Consider the following 27,175-nt stretch of genomic DNA (forward strand, 5'->3'; position numbering starts at 1 on the left):
CACTATATGGCGCATGATAGGAGCGGTGCCACTGTCGGCGCTGGGGAGTCCTCATCGTCCGAAGTTGAATTGCTCGCGTCTCCATCATCAGATGCGACAGCAAAGCGTGGCAGGAGGCGCCATTTCACTGCCGACAAAGTACGAGACCGTCGCAACACAGCGAAACGTGCGAAGCGAGCTGCAGCAGCGAAACAACTTTCACCACCAAAGTCCCCAACAATGCGAAAGGCACAGTGAGCACGGGGAACTGCAGCGGCTGCAGCGAGGCAGCGTGCACTCCCCAAGTCCCCGACAGCGCCCGGCAAAGTGGCGTTATCGTGCTGAAAGGTGGTGTCATTGAGAAAGAACACTCAATGCGATGGACGTGAAACACTTCTTTAATGAGCTCTCCGCACATAAACTTCAGGTGAGAGATGGCGATATGGTCGGTTTGTGCGTCTCGCGTTGTTGCGACCTCATAAGCAGCAACATTACACTCGGACTCATTATGCAGCAGCACTAAACTCAGCAATATTCTGCCGCAACACTAAACTCGGTGACATAACTCGGCGACAAGTAATGCTTTCGCATTTACACATCATAATAATTGCTTAGGTGCCCCCATAGTTTCTCATTTTGAAATGTTGCTTGCGGCACACCACGTTTTCTATTCTGAATAACGCAGCCATGTTAGCACTTCTAGTGTTCCAATGCTGCCTGAAGCTGGAGCCAAAAGAGTCCATTCTGCGCATCGTCCGAACCTTCCAAGGGCAACTGGACGTAGGTGCGTGACTTGACGTGATACTCGACGATGTCGCCCATCTCAGACTCGTCTACGTCATTCTTCTTTACCAACACGATACCATCACAGCGATCGCTTTCGGAGAGGTGGTGGTGTGCCAGTCTCAGCTCGAACATGCACCAGCGGCTACGACAGAACTCGCGGCTCAACACGAAAACCGATGTGCGACTCTGCGTTATGGCGCGGCAGATGTTTTCAACAATCGGGAGACCCGGAATAAAGTCTCGCTCGGCCACGCACAGACGGAACCGCATGGGAGGTGACTCTAACCTTGGAATGAGTACGTCCCGAACCCAGTCGGCGTCCGAGGTGTGGTAGGACAGGAAGCCGTCCCAGAGAAAGCGGTCAGAGTTCCTTTGCCTTCGATATCCTTTGATGGCTACCTTGAGGTACAGCAGGCCGTACATGCAGTACCGGCGGTTGCGGTAGAGAACGTTGGCCAGCACGGTGATGCTCATGAAGGAAAGGATCACAGGGACGACGTATGTCCTGTATTGGTCAAGCGGGCCGCAGTCATCTTCTGACCAAGTCACGTATCGGACGTCCTTCCCGTATTTCTCCGGAGGTTGTGCACATGAAACGCAATTGTTGCACATTGCTGGGTGCATTTCCAGAACAGAATGAAGGTTTCTCAGCTGGCAGCTGGAGCAGTCCCAGGGATTGTAACTCACGTTCACGTGGTCGATGTCGTACAAGTCACGCCGCATGTCATCGTCTATCCAGGCGAGTTCGTTGTCCGCCAAGTTGAGGTTTTTCAATTTACGCATGTGAATAAAGAGTGGCGGCCTCCATAGCCGTAACTCATTCCCTGCGAGATTAAGCTCCTCTATAGAGGAATTGTTCATGGGATCAAACTGCACTTCCTTGAGCTCGTTCTGGGCGAGTACCAGTGTGCGGAGAGAGATGAGATTAGATAATACATGCGAACCTTGCAAATAGGCGATACCGTTATTGCTCATACTCAGATAGACGAGGCTTTTAAGACCCTTCAAGTTTTCTCCGTGGAGCCACTTAATATCGTTGCCAGACATTGACAGAATTTCTAGCTGTTCCAAGCACTCGAACGGTGACCCATGGATATTTGTCAGATGACACCTGTCCAAGAAGAGTTGCTTGAGCATCGGGAATCCGCAGAAGGCGCGATTTGGTAACGTGGTAAGGTTGGTGCCGCTAATTATCAGCCGCAGAGCAGTGCTGTTCCATAGGCATTTTCCAGGACAAAACCCGAAGGGGACGTCAAGAGGCACGTCTGTGTCACTCATGTCGAGCGTGTCAAGCTGTTTAAACAGAAAGATCGCTTCTGGAATGCCTGAAAGCCTTGTGCTGATAAGTGAAATGTTTTTCAGATCTCTGTTCAGGTCGAAAGCAAAGGGATGAATTTCTTTAATAGGCGCCTGGAAGAACCCCAGGCTCTCAAGGCCCTTGACGCGCGGTATCTCGTTAAAACCGATTCGCTCAAAGTTACATTTGTGGAAGACAACATGCTTGATAGGTGTGAGGGCTACAATCCTGAACAGTGCAACGGGGATCATCTTGACCGTGTCAGTGAACGTGACGTTCACGGCCTCCGTCAAAGTGAAGCGGAGATTCCAGTATTTAACGAACGCCGGTATGTCCGGTTTTGAACTGAAATTGTGGTGATAGCGGTCCACAAAGCCGTAGATGTCAAATCTACAGCTTCCGTCTGCCATCCTACCACTGCACACGGCGGCAGCTAATGGCGGGTGTCTGTTGAACGTGATGTTGAAGGTCATCTGGCGAATGTAGATTAACATAGAATAGACGCTGAATGGTCCGAAGTGCCTCTGCTCGGCCGTCACAAACTGGTCGTAGTTCTTGGCCAGAGCCTGCGGGAAGTAATTCCACTTCTTAAACCTAACTGTGCGCAGCGACAGGCACACAGGACCGTCCTCCGAAGTCATATTGACAACGGGCTTGTCCGAGACAAGCAGCTGTTCCATCGTCAGTACTTCGGGATCTGCGGGGATAAACTTTTGCAGGGGCGGTAACACGACTAGGATGTTGCAAAGAGCGTTAAGGTACCCGTCTTCAACGGTCACCTTGCAGTGCCGGAATTGAATGAGCAATGTGCTTTGTCTCCTGATTTCGTAGCAAGGATGGTACAATCCATGGCCATGGACGTTTGTCGCAATCCAAAGAAGCACTACGGCGATTCTTGTATCCATCGGTACCTGCAACCAGATAGTTGTGACGTAAATCAGCCACATTATTCTGCAATAATGTCACACCGTAAAACGATACCACCAGATCGCCTGCCAATTAATGCAAGGCTTAGAAAACTCGACCACTTGCTGTGAAACTCGTATGGACATCGCTTCCCCAATTTCTGTTTTCGTTTTCGCTCCCATAATGCGAAAAACGTGATTCGTTTGTAACTGTAGGACGTAAACAGCACAGAAACGCAATGAAGAAGGAACGTAAATTTTTCGTCGTGTTATTTGGTCTATACTTAGTAAGATAATGCTCTTCGCTGTTATCGACTAGTAGGGAGTTTTAGATTTTGCGTACGCCCAGGTGGGGGACGCAAACCGCCGGGGCTCACAAAAGAACCTCAAAGGAGCACAAAAAAACACGCGTCTGGCCTGACACTTTGTGTACGCAGAGGTACCTGTCCGTGCCCAAACCCATTTCTACACGCAAAATGTAAACCTCCCTAATGAATCCGTCTTTCATTGTTTTGCGTACGTTGCAAAACCTAGGCGACGACAACGCTTGTGTTAGGCATACGCGCATCACTCTTTTGTAAAAAGGCATCGGTTATAAAGCTACCCTTGCTTTGTCCGCTCCTACCCCCCCCCCCCCCCCCCGTGTTCGGGGGGGGGGGGGGGGGCTGCTGCTGGATCGGACGGTACCTCGCAGGATGTATTTGTGGATATTAATAAAAACAAAAATACTAATAATCACAATCAATCCAATTATCAACAAATCAATCGATAATTTATTTACCGTTCCTAGGAACAACCATGAGATATGAGTGCTGGCGCACGCATGCAATAAAAACTGGAAAAAAACAGGAGGGGAACATAGGTGAAAAAAACTATGAATAAAAAGAACAATCTTGAAAAGTAGAGTGCGTTCCGCAAGGCGCAGGGTGAATACAAAAGGAAAAGGAGAAGAAGTGCAGTTGAACTGTATGTGAAACTGCATGCACGGAATGCGAAACTTGATACAGCTCCGGAGTTCGGGGCAGGTGAGGTTACCTTGGCGGTGTTTAAAAAGAAACAGAAGGTCAGCGCCATTACGTCGGCAGCGAAATAAGGGCAACGACAATAATCCAACAGTCCAGCGTCCGTGTTAGCAAAGCGGTGGTGATATATGCTTAGAAAATTTTCTGGACCCGATCTATAACGTCACTGTTGGATCTAGAAACGCCGTTCCACACGACCAACGCGTATTCTAGTTGAGGGAGACAGATTGTTGTGCACAACTTTCGGAACGGTGTAGGAGTATTGAACTCTATCGATAGTCTGCAAACAGAGACAAGAGTGCACATACCCCGCATTACAGTGCGGTCAGTGTGAGCTGACAAGTGTAAATTGGTATCAAAAAGTACACCGAGATAATTGATCTCACGGACCTTACACAATGATACAGAATCTACAAAATATGAAAAAGCAAGGCTTGCCGTTTTGCGGGTGAAAGTAGTAACTTTGGTTTTAGCAACATTCAAGGTGAGGTTATTTGTGCCCCATTTAGAAAAAGAAAACAGGTCAGACTGCAGGATGCGACGCTCATCAACAGTATCAATAGTATGAACGTCATTACCAATTTTTTAAAAGTAGTGGTCCTAATACTGATACTTGAGGGACGCCGCTAGCTGCATTGTAAAAAGGAGAGGTTGGTCATTGACGTTAACAAAACATGGTCTACCAATAAGATAACTCCGTAAGAGATTGACAATTGACGAGTCAACACCAAAGTATGTAAGCTTGATCAGAAGGAGTGAGTGGCTGACTGCATAACATTTGCTGAGGTCACAGGAAATGGTGTCAACTTGCCCCCTTTGGAGTACTGGCGCGGATATCTTTGTCGTGAAACTCGCGAGATTTGCGACAGTGGAGCGGCCGCTGAGAAATCCATGCTGATTCGGAATCAAAGAGTTCTTCACATTAAATGACAATACGTTGTGAAGAGCAAGCTCCAAAATATTTGACGTTGTACAGAGAAAAGAAATCGGCCGATAAGTTAAGACATAAGTTTTACAGCCAGACTTAAATACGGGAGAAACACGATCAGTTTTCCACATGTGAGGGAAAGTGGAAGTATTCAAAGAGTTATTAAATATAGACATTGTCAATACTGGCGCAAATATACTGCCGTAAGCTTTTAGAATTGCGGAGGGGATGCCATCAGGGCCGCAGGATAGGGAAGGCTTGAAGCGCTTAAGGCATTCGCTGACGAGCCTTTCACCAAACAAATCAACAGTATATAGATATAGGAACCGTAGTGTGCTGCCGACTGACTCCAGGGTTGAAACCTGAAGCTTTATATAAGCATGAGAAATGGGCAGCGAAACGATCCGCGACTGTTTGGACTTCTACTCTTCTAGAGTCGAGCAGGCGAAAACACTCTCCACGTTTACTATAGAGCGATTGCGGATTGCTTCCAAAATTCCACCGGCCGGTCGGAGGCGCTCTTCTTCAAGAATTCAATGTATGAGTCGTGATCCCGCTCATAGAAGCGGTTGCAGGGAGTCCGAAAAAAGTGTAATTCTTCTCTCCACTCATTAGGCACAGGACTTCTGGATTTACGGCGCGCGCGATCTTTATACTTTAGGGCAGTTAAAATTTCAGATGAGAACCAGCGGGGATATTTAGAGGGCTTAGGACTGTACTGGGGAATGTATTTGCGCATAGTGCTCAAAACAAGCTTCGTAAACTTACCTACTTGGTCACCAAGACTGGTGTCGTCTGTGACCAGGGACGAATCGGTGGTGGACAAGAAATCATGTAAACCAACATAATCCCCGCGCTTGAAAGCAAAGCGAGAGGATTCATTAATGCCACTGGAAGATCTCTGCCTAGGGCTGACACAGAGGCAGTTATCTTTAGTGACGGATGAAACTTCTCGCACACGCGAAATATTCGAACGAAAGACAATTATAAATTGAGCATTCGAAAGGCAAAGGCTCAAGACGTTGCCACAGGAATTGGCGATCAAGTTGTGCTGCTGAAGGGAACAGAAGGACAAACTCCAACAGCAGGCTACATTTGTTCTCTATGTAATGATTGTAGTGTGAATATCTAAGCGTGTTCCAATCAATTCCAGGTGTATAACATCACCAAGAAGGATTACTCTGTGCTTTCTATGGGAAGACATTCACTTTCAATAGAAGAGATGACCTCATCAAACAAGACAGGAGAAATATTAGACGATACATAGAAAGATCCAATTAACAATTTTTCACAGGCCGACTTCTAGCCAAACCGACTCCTGCACACTTTCTGTGTCATTGCGCCGAACGCATCTTGGTGAACTGTCAACAGCAATCAGTATGCCACGAGCGTTTTGTTTATATCCACCAAAGTCCCCGTCACTGCGGAAGACGTTGTAGTGTGGTGGAAAAAGTCGAAAAAGGAAATTTCACTGCACAGCCAGGTTTCGGAAATAACAAAAATAGAAACAGAAGACGAAATTGCATTAGAAAAAAATTAACGTGCTTTGGTGCGTAGTCCGCGAGAGTTTTGGTCAAAGACATCCACTTTGGTCCTTGGGGGTTATCTTGGAAGCATGAAGCATATTGTCGTGTAGCACCCCACGGAACGGCTTGAACAGGCATTCCACTGGCCACATTAACGGCAAACACCGAACATAATAATAATAATAATAATAATAATAATAATAATAATAATAATAATAATAATAATAATAATAATAATAATAATAATAATAATAATAATAATAATAATAATAATAATAATAATAATTTGTTACATGCGTGCAATGAAAAAAGTGCAAGAATCAGCTAATGTAGATGTTTGGGCGAGTTGGTACGACATACTTGGGACCTATATAAAGCAGCCTGAAAGACGGAGCAGTAAAAGAAGCGCTGGTGTCTGTGGCCTTCTGTTACTGGCGTTCCGTCTTTCGCGCTGCCTTAAGTTAAAAAAATCTGGCCTGCCTGATTATGTAACCATGTATTGAATTTGATTACATAAGCTGGGTCACGGCAAACTTTTGCAGGAACTAGACTGTTTTAACCAATATTATGCCAAAGCGTGTAAAAGAACTCAAAATTGTTTTCGGAGTACCCGGCATCGTTTGCATTTCTTCACCTATATGCTGTCCCCAAGATCTATTTATGTGTTCACTTTGAAGATGGTGTCAAGCCCACCGGACCATGTTGTTTGCATTTGGCTCTCCTGCGCCATTACGGTTAAGAAGCATAGAACTTACAATTGCACTCGAATCGCTTAAATATAGGCTCCCCCTTTACGCCTTACATTTTTCAGCAGTTTAATTGCGAGTGACTCGCTGACCAGTGAACAACTGCTTCGAAAATGTAATTCTATAGAACCTAAATACATTACAGGCCCGCTGAAAAACGTACCGACGGCTTTTTTTTTTTTTTTTTGTTTTTTTTAGAGAATTAAGAATTTTCAGTAATCGCCTGTGGCAGATGGTGTAACTGTAGTCCTTGAGTTGGAATATTCAAAGAAGCGGACGTTACTTGCACAAGAAACCCAAATGCTCAATCCACTAATTAACAATAAAATTACTGATTACCTTTTTCAGGGATTTTTACAGCACCTATTGTGATTTACTAATTGTAGCAGGTGAGTTCGCAAGGCGTAACCGTTGGGTACAAATTTTCAGGATGATACCAGTTTCGACATATTCATTCCCAAAATGTTCGATGAAATTCATGGGCGTTCCAGTTGATTTTGTGCATTAATTCATAATACGTAGGTTTGTTAAGAAAAAGTAAATGGAACAAGAGAGTGCATTTTTGCTGCAAGTTTCACGGCGCACATTTTTAAATCCGTGTGAAACTTAGAATCGTTCCGAGTGGATATGGCTTGCAAGGTCACAGGCTACCAATTCGTAAATTGCAATATGGGGCGTAAGGTAATAAATTAAAACGTTAATTTCAGATTTTTTGTTAATTAGACGATAATGAATTTTGATTTCTCGTGGTAGTAGTGTTCACCGCTTCGTGTAATCTAGCTCGAGAACTACAATTACGCTATCTGCCACAGGTGATATTTAAAAAATTCTGTCCGATCTAAAAAAAAAAAGCACCCCGTATATTGTAAACATTGAAGTGGTAATGCCGGTCTAGCCAAGAGCAAGTGCAGACGGTGTTGACGCCTGTGGAGGGCAAAGCACCTATACCTGCTTGCGTCTGACTCGTAGACGAGCTCTAATACCACACTACCATCAGCCCGACCACGGATGCCGCTTTTTTCTGATCAGATGGGTCGACCACCTTCTGAGGACTGGTTAACGTGTGCGCCATTTCGGGGCCTGTGCTCGAAGGCACAGCTTCGGAGAAAGGCACGAAGCTGAAGACGCAAACCCGTTTCCTAGCTACCGCTGTTGTAGTAAAGAAACAAGATATGGAATAAGAAACAATGCTGTCGTGTCACCTTTTCATAGCGCAGCGCCTGACGCCGGTTGTTGTGAGGCACCGTTGAGGTCCCGGCGCAGAGTAACGGAGCTTCCCTACGAGCAAGACAGCGAACATAAAAAAAAAATGCATCCGCTAACCGCTTCTGTTATCGCTGCATGCGCACAAAAGGATGAGGAAGCGGCGTCGGAAATGGCGGCAAGGAATCATAAATTTGACAAGGACGAAGGAAGCACACACGTGGGCAGGAACTATTTGGCCCAAAAATAGTAAATTTGCATCATTTGCACAAAGGAATATTTTCGGGAAAAAAAATCACGGTTGATCCCTCTTTCATAGGAATCGGTATAGAACACGAAAGTGAAACGTGTCTTCACAGAAGCTGTTGCATGCTTGCTTCGTGAACTCACATGGCTGCTGTAGCGAAAGGCGTACAATTTGCGGGCCCGCGACCATGTTGCAGGCTTCCTAAGAGCGCTGCGTCCTGTTGGCGAGTGGTCCGTCCGGTTCCGTTGTGGCTACGGCAGCCTTTCGAGCTGCGACGCGCGCCGCAGCAGGAATTCCAGTGGCAGAGCTCGCGCCGTGCGCCGCGAACGCGCGAAGGCCTTCTGCTTCACGCTGGCGTGTCTCTCACCGGAGCTAAGTGAGATTCGGCCGGCGACGTCGTTGCCTTTCTGTGCCTTTTAGCAAAGCAGTTGTCTTAGGTGGTGCCATCGCAAGCGAAGCAGTAAGCGATGCACTGCTGGTGCACGTTGAAGCCGCAATCTGTAGGTGAATAGGCGCCACAGGCCAAACCGACGCTAACTGTCCACACGAGGCCACCGAAGTACATGGATTTGTCTTCATGCTTGAGGCTTTAGACGTTCTTGTGGCTTTGTTTATTGCGCTTTATATGCCTTCAGTATCATAAATTTCAGAGCAATCTATACTTTTCGAAGTGCAGAAGTCACGCTGCGAACGCGCACATTTGCTACTACTTACAACGGTTCAGCTTGTCGAGGTGGCGAAATCTAAACGCGCCAAGCATCTCATTAGAGATTTTTAGTACTGCGGAAAATGTTTGCGTTAGCGTTAGCGTGTTACGCACGCTAAATCTTTGCGGAACGCTGTTCGATAGAGTTTTAGTATAGCGTAAGACAACGATGCGCCGCTAAGCGCAAAACTTCGCCGCGTCATCTAGCTGCGAGTAGTCAAAGCAGCAAACTGAGCAGCTCGACAACCAAACTAGCCGTGTGGATCCACGCCAAGCCTTGAAAAGAGACTGCATGTCAAGCGCTCGGGCCGAAGGTGCCGCCATGTTTGCAACGCTAAAAACTTAGCGAGCGTTTAGCGTCTCCGCTATATTCGAAAAATAGCGGACGCACGCTACGCGCAAAACCGAAATAGCGTTCTGAGCATGCGCAGTCTGACCCCGGTATTTTTTTTTTTTTGCGTTTAGCGTGGTGCCATTTCCGCAATACTAGAACTGTCTATTGCACTGGATTGCCCGCGATAAATTCATAAGGGTGTTTTATGTCACTTGTCGTAGCACATACCAAACGAGTGTAATTTGACAAACTGCTGTTCAGGCTTATGGCCAAGCTGGAGATAAAGAGAAAAAAAATCACCGCAAATCCGCGAAGTGAATGATGATGAGTGGGCGAATTATTCGGTTAACCGTGAATCCCCCGACGCCGGCAAGCGCACCTAGAGGCGGCGAGAGCGCGGGAAGCGGCGGCAAAACGCCGGAAGCGTTCTCTACCTGAGGTTGGTGGCGCCGGTGCTCGGTTCAAGCGCGAACTTCGCGAGCCCTCAGGTCCGGGTCCGCATGCCGGCGTTGCCGTGCTGCTGAAAATTAAAAAATTAAATTATGGGGTTTTACGTGCCAAAACCAGTTCGATTATGAGGCACGCCGTAGTGGGGGACTCCGGAAATTTGGACCACCTGCATGGGGTTCTTTATCGTGCACCTATATCTAAGTACACGGGTGTTTTTCGCATTTCGCCCCCATCGAAATGCGGCCGCCGTGGCCGGGATTCGATCCCTCGGACCTCGTGCTCAGCAGCCCAACACCATAGCCACTGAGCAACCACGGCGGGCGTTGCCGTGCTGCTGAAGCTTCGCGAGCCCTCAGCTCCGTGTCTGCTTGCCGGCGTTGCCGTTTTGCTGCAGCTTCCCGCGCCCTAGACTCCGGGTCCGCTTGTTGTCTGCGTCGCCGTGCTGCAACAGCTTTTCGAGCCCTCGACAGGCCTCGGAAACTCCGCTGGTTTTTTGTCCACGCAAATTGCAGCGCCATCCATGAGATGGATGCGAAACCAAAATCGCTTTTCCTTTTTTTTTCTTGTCAACCCTCTCTTAACTTTGTCGTTTCTCTCTCGCCTATAACTATCAGCGGCCCGGCTGGCGCGGCCCACGCTCGTCGTCAGCCGTGCTGATAACAGCCAAAACGGCAGTATTTTTTTTTTCTCGCATTATGTGGTCAGTTTTGCGGGTTTCGCCTTCCGCGCTAGCAGTGTGGTCCGTGTGGTAACCTACCGTTGCACGTTTGTCGGCTTTTCCCCGCAATGTCTCGCAGCTGTCGCTGTTCGTGTGTGTTTCAATGATGTGCGAACACATCAAGACGAAGTGAGCCATGCGACGTGAAATTCTTCCGCATCCCCAAAGACAACAGGTGAGCACTGTGCAGTTTACTTCCCGGTTTTTATTTGTGATAGTAATTGTGCGCCGTAGTACATGGCTGTCCGGCGGTGAGGCAGCATCTAGCTGATTTGAAAACACCACAATGGTGCAGTAAATCGTTATGCCACAAGCAGCGAACATAAAGCTCCTGATAAATATAGTACCACCTGTGCGTATCGCAAGGAACACGAGTGTAGTTGTGCGCTTTGTGCTTATCTCTAGCTAATTGGTCGCCATCGTTTAAAAATGCGTTTCTGAGAATTAAGGTTGACATATCGCAACTAGTACTCGGCCGCGACGCGAAACGCGCTCAGTTTTGTATGTTCCAACTGCGATGTTATAATTTATGATCTTCACTGTTCCACGGGATGGAAGCGTTTTTAACCTACGCTGGAAGGATGGACCTAATGGGTTTGCCCAGAGACGAGGTCAACAACCGCAGAATATGCTCGGCGCACTTCACGGAGGTGGATTTTATGGACCGAGCGAGAGGCAGGCCGTGAGAAGCTATTCTGCGCATTGGCCATTAGAGCAATTACAATAAATGTTTTTTACATGTGCGCACATGAAACACTATCTGCGTTTTGTTGCATTCTATAGTGTGTTGCACTGTCTGCTCCAATTCTGGTTTTCGCAAACGAACACAATAAAGTGAGTCCAAAGAACTGTTGTGTTGTGAGTGGAATTATATTTAGATGCGAAGCATCTTATGCTCGGGCCTATGTCACTCCCTCCCTCCCTCCATCCGCCCAACCGCCGTGCGTCCACACCCCTACTGCGCATCCTCCTCCCCCTCCTCCTCTCCTTGTCTCATCTCCTCTCGGCATTCCTCTCCTCTCCGACGCTCCTCTCCTCTCCGGATTGCGCAACGAATGGCAACACCTGCGGCTCCGCGCGCAATAATGCGAAGCAGCTTAGGTTAGAGGCGCGACGGTAGGCGCCCCAGAGGCACCGGCAGCAGTCACCAACGCCGCGCGCGTTCGGTGCCAACGCGGGCAAAACGCCGACGGCGTCGACAACAGTTCTGCGCGTTGCTGGTGCTGCTGCATGTCCAAGTTTATACAGCTGATAAAACTACCTTGAGTCGACCCCATGGCTGCTTCGCATACTACTCAGGGTTCCCCTATGGGAAGATGGTATAATTTTTTATTGCGATTTTTTATTGCACCGGATTTCTGCCGTCGGCGTCGCCGTCGTCGTCGCCGTGAGGTTCCGTATAGATAAAATCTTCGCCGCGCGCCGTATGCCCGAGCGGAAGCGTGCGGGGACGCACGATGTCACGGAGAGCGAACGCACTCAATCTTCCACGCGCAAGCAAGGAAGCGGGAAGCGGGAAGCGAGCGCCGGAGGGAACGGGGGGGGGGGGGGGGGGCGCACTTCCACTCTGCCAATAACCGCGCTCGTCGCTCGCTCGCACCGTCTCTTATCTCCACACGGCTCTGACCTTTATGCGCTGTGCATTCGCCGCTCAGTTTCCGTTGAAGCGATAGACCGCACGTACCTTCGCCCGCTGCGGCGTATATGCGCTTGCTGCCAGCGTTTTGACAGTCATTGTCTGCAGTCATTCAGTGTGATCTATTCATGTTTGTTTGTGCGCGCTCACACCACAGTTAGTAATAGTCGGGCCACATTTTCCAACGCACGCTACACATGCAATGCTGCCCGGATCGGCAGTGCAGCGCTACAGGTGTGTCCCTTCGCACGCGCTGGCCACGGGCAGCGCTTCTCGTCAACACCACCGTTTCACACGCGCCTTCTCGTGGTCATCGAGTCTCTCTTCGTGTCGGTCTACTTACGCCGCAGCACACCTGCTTACTTAATCAGCTCATGTTTACTACAATTCATATTGCTACCAAAGCCGCTCACCTTACTTCGTATGACATTGTTGTGTTGCTATCGCATTCATTGCTTCGCCCTTAGGGCGAAACTGTGACATTTTTTTAATACAATTTGGGCACATGCTTGCTTGATTGTAATAATGAACGCGACTGCGTGCATGAAAAGGCAAAAAGAATCCACTGCGCACAAGCACGCAGCACGAATGGCGCGGCCGGACAGGAGGGGAGCGCGGGGCGCGCGCTTCGGTCCGGTGGTGCGTCTGATAACGCCCGTGATAAAAAAAAAAAAAAGAGCGCGCCGCGGACAGTTAACGAAATTAAAAAAAAGAGCATTGCGAGAGGCATGTGGGGAGGGGAGGGTGAGGCATGAGAGAGGGATAGGAAAGTCAAGAGGGAAAAAAGAACCGAGCGGATCAACGTTATCAAAAAAAGGAAGAAAAAAAGTGCCATAGCGAAAGGGGGAGGGTGAAAAAAAATCGCGCCGATTTTCTTTTTTTTTTTCTTTTTTTGTCCTTCGTAGTGCCGTCATCCATACGCTAGGGCGTAACTGAAGTGCTCCTTGGCGCTAGCGTCTGCTATAGGAGAGCCAATGGGAGGTATAGGAAGATTCACCCCCCTGCCCTCGACTCCGCTTGCAGTTGAGCCGCCACTCTCCCCTTTTCATCCATAGCGGGCGCGCCGTTATCAGAAGCGACCGTTAGCATCCATGGCTGAAGAGAGAAAGAGAGCGCGCTTCGGGAACGAACGCCCTTTTGCACCGCAGCGCCCCTAGCGGTCTCAATGCAAACGAGAGCTACGGACGACGAGGGAGGGACAAGGCTCGGCCCTAAGGTGCTGCGCCCCTAAAAAAAGCGTCCGTGGCGTAATGGTTTCAATATCGGGCTTCTCTGCTAGAGGTCCTGTGTTAGAATCCTGCCATTGGACAGTGTTAATGTTTGTTATTGTATAACTATTGTATGAAGCTCTATGCACGAGGCTACACTTCGTTCTTGATTCTATATGGCTACAAGGAATTGCCTAATGGCCCGCTGTCATAAGTCAACCATAAATCATAAAAGGTATACCGTAGCCATAGTCAATTCTAAAGCCACGAAAAAAAAAGAATTTTCCCTCTTTCTCGTTAACGCTCATGTACTTAGATTTAGGTGCATGTTAAAAAAACCCCGGGGTGTCCAAAATGATCCGGAGTCCCCCACTGCGGCATGCGTCATAATCATATCGTGGTTCTGGCACGTTAAACCCAAGAATGTTTTTTTTTTCTCTCTCTCTTTCTCTCCCGTTGTCCCAGTCCCAACGTATTCCCTGCACATATTTCTCTTCCGCTATATAAATGTGTGGGGAAATCGAGGCCCAAAATAGCTCGGCTATTCCGTTTCTCTCTGTTCGACATGGATAAACGAAGAATTTCAGGGGGATTCAACGTCTAGTTGAAGTCGATGAAGGGGCTTGACACCACGCTGAGTATGTACTACATACTTCTTGCTGCCTGGGCGCCCCGACCATCCGTGGCCATTGAAAGATGGGGGGCGACTGATACATATCCCTGTCGCACGGGGACCCGCGAACTCCGTTGAGCATGAAACTCCCTAATGGAGATTTACGGCAATGGAATTGTGGCCGTGCTACACGGCACAGTGCGAGCTTTCGACGGGCGCCGCATGCGTGGGACAGAAACGGCACTGCTGCGATTACATCCGCGTGCAACAGAATAATCTATGGGTAGTTTTTTTTTTTTTTAACAGCGGAGCTGTTTATGCCGAGCGTAATCTGGCTGTCGTCAACAGAAAATGTGGGCCGATCCTGGCGGCAGGGCAGAAAGGGTCCAAGCGCAGTGGCATATACCCCTGTGAACTAGCGAAGCTGAGCCTGGCTAAGTCTAGCTAAGCATGGTTGGGACTACTTAAGCTTAGCCAATCATCGATAGCCAATCCATAGCCAATCAATAGCTAATTGATAATCGATCAATAATGAACAAATTCTGGAAAACGCTGGGGATGACTTAATTGGTAGTGCGTAGTCTAGCCCAAAAGCCAGGACTATACAGTATAGGTGCCCATCAGCTCCGTTGTCTCTTTAGCATTGCGCTTCCAGTGCAAGCTACGCAATTTTTTTTCCAACGCACTATGGGGGTAATCTACTAAAATCCCAGCAAGAAAGTTTGCTGTATGTTACCGGAAGACTTCTGTTTTCCAAGCATAGCGAAGTTGAAAACGATGCTGGCCACACTGCGCTCTGGATTTCGTGCGTGGGCGCGTGGGTCACGATGTTCGACCGGTGCGCTTCGAGTTGTGATTCTGTGGTGCGTAATCGTGCGTGTGTTCGCGGTGAGGCGCCAGGATCGCTCATTGCGGTTTGTGTCACCCGGAGAGTTTATCCGTAAGGCTCGTGCACGTATAAACTAATGAAATAACGGAACGACATTTCCCCATGCGGCGTGGCGATGATGCCCTTAAAACCAAGAATAAGGACTCCCATTACGGGGCGTATAACCCAAGGGGAAAAAATAACAATGCTAAAATTTGTAAGTGAGTCAGTTAAGGCGATCTTATTAGCGCGGTTTTCTTCGCAGCTGTAGTTATCTGGAAACGAGAGTACTCCATCCAACCGTAATGGTCATTGCCGAACTCCCTTTACCAAAATCTCCATTTACCTTCCGTGGTGCGAGGGAGACCGTGTGACAGGGAGCGCAACTCTCTTGATATACAGACGAATGAGGCAAATGGAGTTCGCGGGTGCCCGTGTGGCCGGGGTATGAGGGTGCTCCTGCCGGCGAGCGATGGCACTTACCTCGCGTCGACGACTACCATGCACAAAATGCAGCACTTAAGACGGGCTTCGCCTCATCTGGACCAAGATACAGACTGCGGCCGGCAACCAGTGACGACAGTGACGTAGATATGTAAGGAGCCTTTGATGGACCTGCCAGTGGGGCGTGACACCGCGCTGAGTACGTACTCACGACTGCTTGTAACCCAGGTGCTATACTCGTTGCTGCCTGGGCGCCCCAATGATCCGTGGCCATTGACAGCTTGGCGGCGACTGAGGGTGCTCTCAGAACCAGTTATGAGACTTCTCAGAACCACTTCGTCAAGCACGGCGGAAGCTGCTGAAATTTGCAAGACAACGAGGTGTTCAGTCTAAGTTGCGTTGTAACGAACTACGGCAAGGAGGGCATACATACGTCTATGACGTGGTAAATTGCACCATCATTCAGCCGAAAAGATTGCTATATGGTCGCAGAAGTACAGTTCGTGCACACCACTATCTATTTGCACTAACTGATTCAGGACGCGCTGCCCGACGCCCAGGTCTAAACATCTTGCTGTAGAAGTATTGCAGAAGCATTGCAGAAACAACTGCAGAAACATTCAAAATGCACCAGCTGCCCTGTAATTTGACTGTGGTTAGCCGCACAGTCCTCCAACGTCATGTCAAAGCAGTATCCGTGGATTATTTGTGCCCGTAAATATTTTATTTGCCACGCAGATGCAACTTCCACCAGCAAGAAGCAGCGACGCGATGATTATAATTTATTAGCATCTCTTTGAAACGGGGTGGTGACAATAGTCACCTAGTCTGCCTGAATTAATCAGGTATGGTAAACATGCTTTTCATGCTAGAATTTTACAGCGTAAGCTATTATGGGCTCATTCCAATAGCCATTTCGGTTGACGATGGTGTCCCCCATTACGGCGTGCCTCATAATCATATCGTGGTGGAACGCTTACAGTGAAGCAATACTAGAACAAGTTCCGAGCCCAGCAGATCGCTTGTTTTTGCCGCACTTTCGCTTACACAAACAAAAATGCAAGCTCGAGGTCATGGTTTCGATCAAGGCCGTGGCTGCCGAATTTCAAACGGAGAAAATGCAAGAACGTTCGTGTACTGAGAGGTGCGCATTAAGCAATACCAGATGGTCAAAATTATTTCGAATTCCCTCACTACGCCTAAAATCAGATCGTGGTTTTGGCTTGTAAACCATAGATATTCCTTTTAATACGCGAAAAGCAAGAACAAGCCAGAATGTACAAATTTTCAACACTGATGAATGAGTGCCTATATTGTAGCCGCCTAGCCTGAAGCATAAGCAAATGCGCTCATTTTGTAGGAACTTCGTTAGTGTGATATAGGATAGTGCCTAAATACTTTGCTGAAAGACACATTTCCCTTACGTTCTGTTATGCAACGACCCATGATGAGCCCAGCAATGTGAGAAAGCGAGGCGTAGTAACACATCTCACTAAAAGAAACGGAACGTTTATTGTTCAAATATATAGCTGTCACTTGAATAAAACCAGAGGACGGCAGCCCGGGAACCGAAATGTAGTTCAAGGCGTTCACGCACACGTTCACTTGCCTGAAGCCACAGGAGACTATGCACATAAACGTGACAGCTTTGACGAAAGAAAGCTCAGGTTATGTGCTTCTTATAAACATCGAAAGAGATCAGTTCAAGTTTACACGTGTGGCGGTATTACTTGCATATTCCACCCCCCTTGTTACATCTGGCTGTTTTAATCAGTGCAAGTATATATGCGGAGCCGCAGCACTACAAAACTGCGCAAGAACATTTTCCTAACATTTGGATGCTCAGTGCATGTGATTGTTGCAAATGACACATTGAGTTTGAACAGGCTTCTCATCACCTTGATTAAATGATATAGATGGCAAACGCATCAGAAAATTTCTTGAAGACCGTTTAAGACGAAGCCAAATTTAAGCGTCATGGCTTAGATGAACGAGGTTATTGTCGACTTCTTGCTGCCTTCTGGGTCGCAGGATAATAGGCATAGGTGTCGTCTTTCCGCTGAGCTACAGCACAAAGGTGCGCAGCAAACGGGCATGACGGAGTATTCTTAGCCATAAAGTTATCAAGCACCTTTCATTCCACGTCGCGAACCCAAAAAGTCAACTTAGTGAACACGTGCGCAGCATCGTTGAAATGACAAACACAAGGCAACACGACCGCGGGGCACTGACTATTGCACGCACATGTACTATGAGCCATACATGTACGGCCGCTTCAACAGCTCTGACACAATATGGCGGAGGTCCGGCGCGGGTCTGGTCAAAGGGTGTCACCACCCTGAACGGCGGGGGGCGGCGTTGACATCAAGGCACCCTAGACACACACACTGCGCCTTCTCATTGTATTTATTCTCGAAGCCCAGGTTTAGGGAAACTATGAGAATGATACATTTACTGAGTAATTCTCACCAAGACATTGGCCTCGCGCTTCTTCTCTGAGGGGGACCGCACTTGAAGAAAGAGCCTTGCACATCAGCCGACTTGAAGTATTTGGCAAATGCTCTATTGTCCTGGCAATTGACTCTGGTTACATTTAGCCGGGTCTTGTGGACTTTCCATCGGGTTCATTATATGTTGCTTTCGTGTGACTCACTAACGAAAGTCGAACTCCTCGGTTCTCCTAGCCCCCCACACTCTGCCTCGACACCCCATCCATTCAAAAGAATAGTCATTGCACCTCCCAATTCCGCATTCCGATAAGTCCCCTAGGGGAGCTTGACCTTTTGGAGAAGAAGCGCGAATTTGTCGGTTCATTTCCCCCCCCCCCCCTTTTCATTATTCCTTGCATACCAGCCCATTGTCGCTACTCAAGTCTTGCCACTTTCAGCCGAATCTGGAAACAGACATATCAGCACGACAAATCCCCTCGTCACTGACAGCGAGCTTTCCTCCTCTCCTTGACCACCTGGTGTTCGCTTGGCAGTGAGTCATTGTGCTTCCACCCGCTGTCCCCTGTCTCAGTGGTGACTGAGCTCTCCGCGGTGTCAGTCAGTGATACTGTCCTCCTTGACCCATCAGCGTCGCAGAAATTTCCGGCGGGACACCGACGTGGAAGCGGCGTCGTAGACACGTGGTCGAAGTGAATCCACGGTCCAGCTCAACTGTCACGGCCGGTAAGCGTATGTTCATTTCCGTATGTTTCCTTGTTGTCACGGAAAGAATTTTAGTTCTGATGTTTATTGAGGTGTGTCTACGTTGTACACTGAGTCATATTTGTAAACGGACAATCACCCTCATACGTAACCCTAACGCGCCTGAAGCGACTTTCTTGCTTATCCTGCGGAGGCTGTTGGATATCTCAGTTTGATCTCAGTAGAAGGGCTCCTCATTGTACGCGTTCCTTAAACGTTCAGCCGTTATGCATGAATCTTCGTTGTTGGGGTTTAAGTGTGACGGCGGCTGTATTGCGCGAAAGACACCAATAGCCAAACCTTGAGCGGCTCGTCTGTCATCTCGGCTTTTTTTTTTATGTTTCGCGATCCAGCACGTTTTATAAGTATACGTAAATTTGTAACCAGGAACAAGGACAATGTAAAAAGATGTGACCCAATGCCAAGCAAACTTAGTTTGCTGCAAAAAAAAAAAAAGGGGGGGGGGGAAGCGAATGGCATGGCTAGGAGAGACTTATCGTCACCTATCTCATCTAAATCTGGAAGGCGACAACACCGTCCTCCAGCATAACTTGTTTTGCTGGAGAAGCATGGATGCCTTTTTCTTTGCTACTTAAGGCAAAAACCGGTAGACTTGTATGTATGGCGGAGGGTTCACTGACATTTTTGGAGCGGATGTTTCATTCGCCTGAGAGTATAGGGGCTAAATCATGCCCGTTTTACTCGGCGCGATTTTTCTTGCAGTTGCGTGCACGCGATTTTACGATATTAAATGTTGTTCAACTTTCTGGCGAGGCCATTCAGTGCGGCGCGAAGGAACTAACAGCCCTACGGCTTGTCACGCGCGCTTGCCTGCTGACTCGTTTTGTTTATTCAGTGTAATGATTTCGAGCAGAATTGTGCGTTACACGAACAGCTTCTAACTTTTTGTACTTTGTTTTCACAAGAACATAAATTAATAACCTTACGCGAACGAAAATTGAGTGTTCCGCCAATCGCTCGCCAAACTCATTTGAAAGACCAATGCGCAGTTAGCATAGGCCGCCATTACAGCTCGGATGTCCGTGGCAACTGTAATAAAGACTCCGCGGGTGTAGCACAATCAAGTGCATGGCACTAGCAATAGTGTAGGCACTTCACGACACTTTTGTGTGTGGGCACGACGTGTCAGAGCTACTGACAGCGATGTCGCCAGGATGAGTCATTCTTGGGCTGACTGAACCAGGGACAACAGGGCGACCCAACCATGCACAAAGCTCTCCGTGTGAATGCCCAGCGGAAGCAATTCACAAGGCTAGAAACCTTGGCGCCTGCTACAGCATGTTTGCGGCAGCATTGCTTTGTGATCGGAGGTTCGTCGACTTCAATTCCCGGAGGGAGGCATGTTGCCGCGAGATTGAAGAATGGGACGGCGATGGCGTGTTCAACGCCTATCGTAATTTTCTGAAGGAGTGTCTTGGCTACCCTGAGTGCCTCGATGTCCTCCTCGCCCGCCGCTCCGCGCACGGAGCGGGGGAGGACAGATTGCAGGGGTTTATCCAAAATTTCGGCTTTAAGGGGGGGGTGTTACCAGAACGCGGAGGTGTGGATACAAAGTATTGCTTATCTTTCATTTTTTTCTTTTTTTTTTTGAACGAAAGGTGGGGGGAAGTAAGAGGTTCAAGGATCTAGCGCTCTCTTTACCACGTTGTTTTCGTTAATTAAATCTTAACGCTTTTTTTCAGCAAATGGTGACGGAAAAGCTGCTAATTAGTCGAAGTACACTAATTAACCTTTGTTCGTCCTTGTTGGTGCATGTAGAGCTGATGTTGTTGTGCAAACAATACTATAACGAAAGTGGAGACAGGCAGGCACGAACGAGTGCTGTTTGTGTGTGCCGTTTTTCGGGATTATAAATTCAGTACCATATTTAAACACCCATGACATTCTGTCACCACGTTTTAAAATGGCACGAACATAAGGGACAACATTTAGAGTTTTCATTTGATTGCACGAAGTTTGGTCTTTTTTTCTATGCAGAACAAAGTGCAGACGTTTTCAAAACTAAGTACAATATCACTTTGCATGAGAAAAAAAAAATACCAAGCACAATAGGCACGGAGACGCCATATACCTTAAACAATACAATTAAAATATAACAACTAATAACAAAAAAAAGGGCCCGCAGATCCCACGCCTCGTAGGAATCAATGTTATGCGAAGCAGTGTGCGGGGAGCCTACCAAGTTAACGAAACGACCATGAGAGCACCAAGACGTAGGCGGATAGATCGATAGATAGATACCTCAAAGTGGTATATGATTGCCAAGAAATGATTCGCATTTAAAAAGTATATATGCGCATCATGTCCACTACAATCCGGTACATACAATATCCGCAGAAACTACTAGGCCAACCGTGGCTGGCACATTCACAAAAATAATAATAAAAAAAATCTGGGACTACACAAACTACGCAATCGCACCGTGTCACCCCGCATGTATCTGCAATACCGGACGTGGTTTCTTGGTTCACATCATATAGGTTTGGTTTGGTGCATATATGTATAGCACAACCCACTACGGGGGGGATTGGCCATGAATCGGGCGGCAGCCGGTAGAAAAGGGAAGAATACTTAAATAGTATTTTCTTATTTAAGAATGAAATATGAAATCAATTCTAATCGTTAATATCAATTTTCGCGGCATATTAATTATCTTAAAATTTGAAGTTCATATTTTTGTTTTCATGTAGGCTTTATCCACAAACTGCAAATATTCATCCTTTTCTTCGTCTGTTGCGTTCCTAATATTGGGGATACTTGGAGCTTCGATAGAAATTTTCATCAGCGCGGTGACATGGGCCGGCGTCATGTGACATCTGTCTGATGCGAGCCTGTTCATGGTGGAAAAGCTTCTTCCAACGGCAGCAATTCCTACGGGAAGAAGCGGTATCTTCATTGCAGCTGATGACAAAGTAGGGAACATTCTGTTTCTCTCGACCTAGTACGCCAGCATTAGCAGTGCTCGCTGTGCAGCCAGCTCTCCAGGATACCGTCTGTAAGTTCGACTCATTCACCAGTCTAGTCGTTCGGAGCTTAACGATAAGGAGAGCAATGTGGCACACTGTAAATTTTGCGACTAAGCACAGGGGTACTGTGCTTCGTACTGTACGTATTGTGCATACGAGTACGTTGACTTAAAAATGGAAAAAACAGAAAGACCGAACGTGAATCTCGCATCTCATTCACGCGCAAGCGTTTACCGCGACCTCAAGGACTCTCCGCTCCCTGCAGGTCGCAGTGCAGCACTGTCGTCTGCGCGCTTAACATCAAACTTGGGCCTCAAAATTACGCCACGTAGCATCCAGCTCCACAAAGAGTAAATATGTCTTAAAGCGATTTCCACAGTGCATGGGTTCAGTGTAATTTTTTTCCAGGATGAGTGCCTGACTGAAAGAGGAGAGGGTCCGGAATATTTTTGGGGGGGAAGAGGAGGGGGGGGGGGTCCAGATCCTCCTGGGGGGGTTAGGGGTGTGTGTATAAATATAGAGACAAGAGCAGCTAGGATACCTCTATGATAGAGGTACCCTAGCTATTCTTGTCTCTGGTCCCTTCCTGGAAATTCTCGTTCTTGGCGGGAACCTTGCGTGCGCGCTTTCTCTTCTGACTCTGAGCCAGCCGCCCCAACAACTCCGGCACACGTTCGCTTTAGCACGTGCGTCGTTCCACAGCCCGTAATGTAAAACTCGGTAATGCCTGCGAACCGATGTCTATTTAATATGCTTCTATGGCCCGATGGCATTACAGGAAGGAGTTGCAAACTACAAGCATTGTGCAGTAAGATAATTACAATAACTTCATTAACAGCTAACAAAATTAACAAAAAGGTCTTATAAATGGTAGCCCTGAACAGTGCCGGATTAAGAAATTTTGGGGCCCGGGGCTAACTGCATCCGTGGGGCCTTACCATACCTGCCAACTCTTCCGAATTTTCCGTAAAATGTACGAATTTGGACCCGTCTTACGATTTTACGAATGTCGGCTCAATTTTTACGGAAAAGTGGTTATATTCGCGAAATAGTTTTAAAAATTTTTAATAAATTCACACCGTTGCTGGTGGGTAGGGGCGCCACTTACGTAGGGGCGCAGAGAGATGGAGGTATGCGCCGTAATCTTTATTGTCTGCAGAGTAAGGAGATTTTTCAATCTGTGACGTTGCCTTCGTCATCGGATTGTTGGAGTACCTGACGACGGCTGGAAGTAACTGGTTGTCGTTACTCTCAACATAGAGGTCCACCTGTACGTAAGTGGCGCCCCCAGAGACGACGGCGATTTCGGGTCGATGCGGCAGGCACAGTTTCGGTATGGGAGGCTGTGGCTAGTCGTCTTGCCTGTCACCTTCGCTAGGCTTTTTTCGCGACGCTAGGCTTTTTTCGCGAGTACAGTAAAAGCTCGTTAATTCGGACACGTCCTTTGGTCCCGGCAGGCGTTTGCATTATTTAATGCAATGAAACTCTCGTTAATTCGGACGTATTTGGCCGCACATCGGTTAATTCAGACAACTCTTGGTGCTCGGCGAGCGCGGAGCGCCGCAAATGTGCGACGCAAACGAGCTATAACTAGAGTGTACTCTACCATAACGGCATTAGCGTCCACCGAAACGAAGCGACGGAGTTTAAATCGTACGGGAATGACAGCAACGCCAGAACGCTTCGTGCCTATTTGAGCCTTTAAAGCTTTCATTCTTGCGTTTGCCGGCGCGCATAGCACCGCATTGGCCGCGTGCCTTCAAAACTGCGTAGTCGCCATCCGTGATCGCGTTGATAGCGGCCGCGGTTTCATCCGCAGCGGTTGCGGCAAAAAGTAGTTTCGTTTTCACTAGTACACTCTAGTTTTCACTCAGTGTCCGTGCCGTCAGGGAATGGAATACGAACTCCTTGAAAAGACAAAAAAAGAAAGAAAAGAAATTTGAGCCATTCCACGCCGCCGCGCGTTGTTTTCCGTCCTTCTCCGCATCGCCAGCCTCGCGCGTCTCTGTCCCGTTGCCCTTCCGCCCCTCCGAACACGAATGGTCCGCGCCCATAGCTCTAAGCCACGCCACCCTCCGAAACATGAATGGACCGCGCCAAAACAACGTTAGCGTCCACCGAAACGAAGCGACGGAGTACTGGAATGACAACAACGCCGGAAGGCTTCGTGCCTATTATTGCGATAGCAATTATATGGACACTTCAACCGGATTTCTGCCGTCGCCGTCGCCGTAGCCGTCGCCGTCGCCGTGAGGTTCCGTATAGATAAAATCTTCACCGCGCGCCGTATGCCCAAGCGCAAGCGTGCTGGGACGCACGCTATCACGGAGAGCGAACGCACTCAATCCCCCAGGCGCAAGCAACGAAGCGGGAAGCCAGCGCCGGAGGGAGCCGGGGGGGGGGGGGGGGGGGGGGGCACTTCTGCTGTGCCAACAACCGCGCTCGTCGCTCGGCCGCACGGTCTCTTATCTCTCCCGCGCGCAAGCAAGGAAGCGGGAAGCCAGCGCCGGAGGAAGCGGGGGGGGGGGGGGGGGGGGGGGCGCACTTTTCTTCTGCCAACAACCGCGCTCGTCGCTCGCCGCACCGTCTCTTATCTCCACACGGCTCTGACCTTTATGAGCCGTGCATTCGCGGCTCAGTTCCTGTTGAAGCGATAGACCGCACGTACCTTCGCCCGCAGCGGCGTATGCTTGCTGCCAGCGTTTTGACTGTCGTTGTCTGCAGTCATTCAGTGTGATCTCTTCATGTTTGTTTGTGCGCGCTCACACCACGCTTGTTCATTCAGTTAGTAATAGTCGGGTCACATTTTCCAACGCACGCTACACATGTAATGCTGCCCGGATCGGCAGTGCAGCGCTACAGGTGTGTCCCTTCGCACGCGCGCTGCCCACGGGAAGCGCTTCTCACCAACACCACCGTTTCACACGCGCCTTCTCGTGGTCATCGAGTCTCTCTTCATGTCGGTCTACTTACGCCGCAGCACACCTGCTTACTTAATCAGCTCATGTTTACTACAATTCATATTGTTACCAAAGCCGCTCACCTTACTTCGTATGACATTGCTGTGTTGCTATCGCATTCATTGCTTCGCCCTTAGGGCGAAACTGTGACATTTTTTGTTCCTATTCGTGCCTAGCTTGCGTTTACCGCCGCACATAGCACCGCGTTGGCCGCGTGCCTTCATGACTGCGTAGTTACCAACCATGATCGTCTTGATAGCTGCCGCGATTCCGTCCGCTGCGGTTGTGGCAAACAGTAGTTTCGTTTTGACTCGGTACGCACGTCGGCCGCGTGCCTTCATAACTCGGTAGTCGCCATGCATGATCGCGTCGATATCGACAGCGGTTTCGTCCGCAGCAAACGGTAGTTTCGGTTTGACTATGCGTGCGTCGGCCGCGCGCCTTCAGAACCGCAAGGTCGCCGTGCATGATCACGTTGACAGCGGTTGCGGTAAGCAATAGTTTCGTTTTTACTCAGTGTAAAGCTGTCGAGGATGAAGAGAGAGAGATTGCGGTTGTGAAGAGGAAGAGGCACACCGTCTTACATCGCGATGGGCGGCGACCCGGCGACATTGGCGAAAAAATAAACGGGATGTGCGCGCGCTAGTGAAAAGCCCGTCTCAGATGAAGACGCGCGCCGCGGCCGCAATGTGAAGGAAGTCGCGAAACCTTCGCCGCTGCGAGCTCTAATCAGTCGCGAGATGACGAGAATTGCAGCTTCCGCATTGCGTTTATGCAAAATAGAAACAGAATTTGCTGATTCATACTGCAAATAAGAGCGTGTTGACGTAGTAAGCAATTGTTTATTGTTTTCTTGATACCCTCGATAATTCGACATTCGGTTAATTCAGACATTTGTTTCGGTCCCGTGAAATCCGAATTAATGAACTTTTACTGTATGACCTGTTTTGTGGGCCTCGCTTTTTTTGTGCGACGTGCTGCTGCATCGGGCGCAGTGCGACTCCGGCACTCCGGTGTTTTGTAGCCGTAGAGGCTGCGAAGTGTGATGGCGTGCTCGAAGCCTCGTCAGTACTAGATACTATCAGTACTTCCAAGTGTGTTTGAAGTCGTACTCCTCGGCAGAATTCCCGTGCACGCCCCCCCCCCCCCCCCCCCCCCCCCCCCCCCCGGTCGCGAGTTTACGAATTTGAAAGTCTTGAGGTTGGCAGGTATGCCTTACTGACGACGACGACGATGATGATGATGACGACGGCTGGTTTAAGACACTGAATTTTTCGAAGCCCACATGTTACGTTGGCTAATTAGGGATGGAATATGCATAATCTTTATGGGTTCGTGAAACTAATGTTTAGCGTGATTTCTAGTATTATTTAACGGTTATTATCTGACGTACACGTCGGTATGTTTAAAGCGTCAGTCCATCACACATTCACAATTAGTCGAAGTGCCGAATCGGCACACAGCACGGACCAAAACAGAAGCGCATATTCTTCAAAACAAGAAACATTTTATTCCGTAGTGTTTAGACGCCACCAAGGACGGAAAAAAGTCAGGACAGGAAAGAGTCAGGACGCTCTTTCCTGTCCTGACTTTTTTCCGTCCTTAATTGGTTGCGTCTAAACACTACGGAATAAGATGAACCAACTAGCCCAGCAACAAGTCCTGAAAAGAAACATTTTATTAGGCGTTCAATGAAGTTATAAACGCATAACATTCAACAAGACGTATGTACAATTGCAGCATTTCAACGTTGAAATAACCACGCGAATCATGTACAATGATTTCCATTTTAAATCAATGTTTACATTCAATACAAGGAAAAACAATCACGTCGGACTCAAACTTCATCGCTCGTGACAAAATTGGAACAAAGAACGACTGCCTTCACGCTGTTCGTTCACCAAAACAAGCAAGTGAGAAAAAACGAACGCGACGGTTGTCAAGAAGTTGCCCAGGCCATCGGTTTTCGATGATAACCTAAGCAGCAAGCACGCTCAGCAGCTTTTTTTTTTTTTTTTTTTCAGATGGTCGAGCCGGGCCCTCAACCCTGAAGGTTGAGGGCCCGGGGCTGTAGCCCCCACCTTAATCCGGCACTAGCCCTGATGCCCTTGATGTCGATGATGGAAGCGGAAGGCAGTTCCATTCGATCATAGTCTTGGTGATGAGAGTCGTACACGCATTGTTATGGCAACATGGCTGACTTTCAAAATGGTTGGACTTTCTTGCTAGGCCATTCAGTGCGGCGTGAAGAAGGAGCTAACAGCACTACGGCTTGTCACGCGTGCTTGCCTGCTTACTGGTTTTGTTTATTTACTGTAGTGGTTTCAAGCACCGTGAGGCTTATAGCACGTGAAAAGACCAACAAGCCCAGATCACTGCATTACAGCACTTCGTTTCAAGCACGATAGTGCCTTACGAGAG

The 27,175-nt window shown here is 48.4% G+C and overlaps 1 protein-coding gene across 1 annotated transcript; it reads right to left on the reverse strand.

Annotated features, from left to right (window-relative positions):
* Window positions 1–365: 365 nt before the first annotated feature.
* On the reverse strand, window positions 366–8,441 carry LOC119463899 (toll-like receptor 2). The gene is made up of 2 exons (XM_037724720.2): window positions 8,392–8,441; window positions 366–2,973 (listed from the first exon to the last, which is right to left on the reverse strand). Exon 2 carries the CDS (start codon window positions 2,965–2,967, stop codon window positions 679–681), a length of 2,289 nt encoding a protein of 762 aa, XP_037580648.2. The 5' UTR covers window positions 2,968–2,973; window positions 8,392–8,441; the 3' UTR covers window positions 366–678.
* Window positions 8,442–27,175: the final 18,734 nt, after the last annotated feature.

This window comes from Dermacentor silvarum, chromosome 9, assembly GCF_013339745.2.
Source record: "Dermacentor silvarum isolate Dsil-2018 chromosome 9, BIME_Dsil_1.4, whole genome shotgun sequence".
Classification (NCBI taxonomy): domain Eukaryota; kingdom Metazoa; phylum Arthropoda; class Arachnida; order Ixodida; family Ixodidae; genus Dermacentor; species Dermacentor silvarum.

Bases quoted from the DNA above. Each gene is read 5' to 3' on its own strand.
- LOC119463899 (XM_037724720.2), bottom strand. From the start codon at position 2,967: ATGGATACAAGAATCGCCGTAGTGCTTCTTTGGATTGCGACAAACGTC.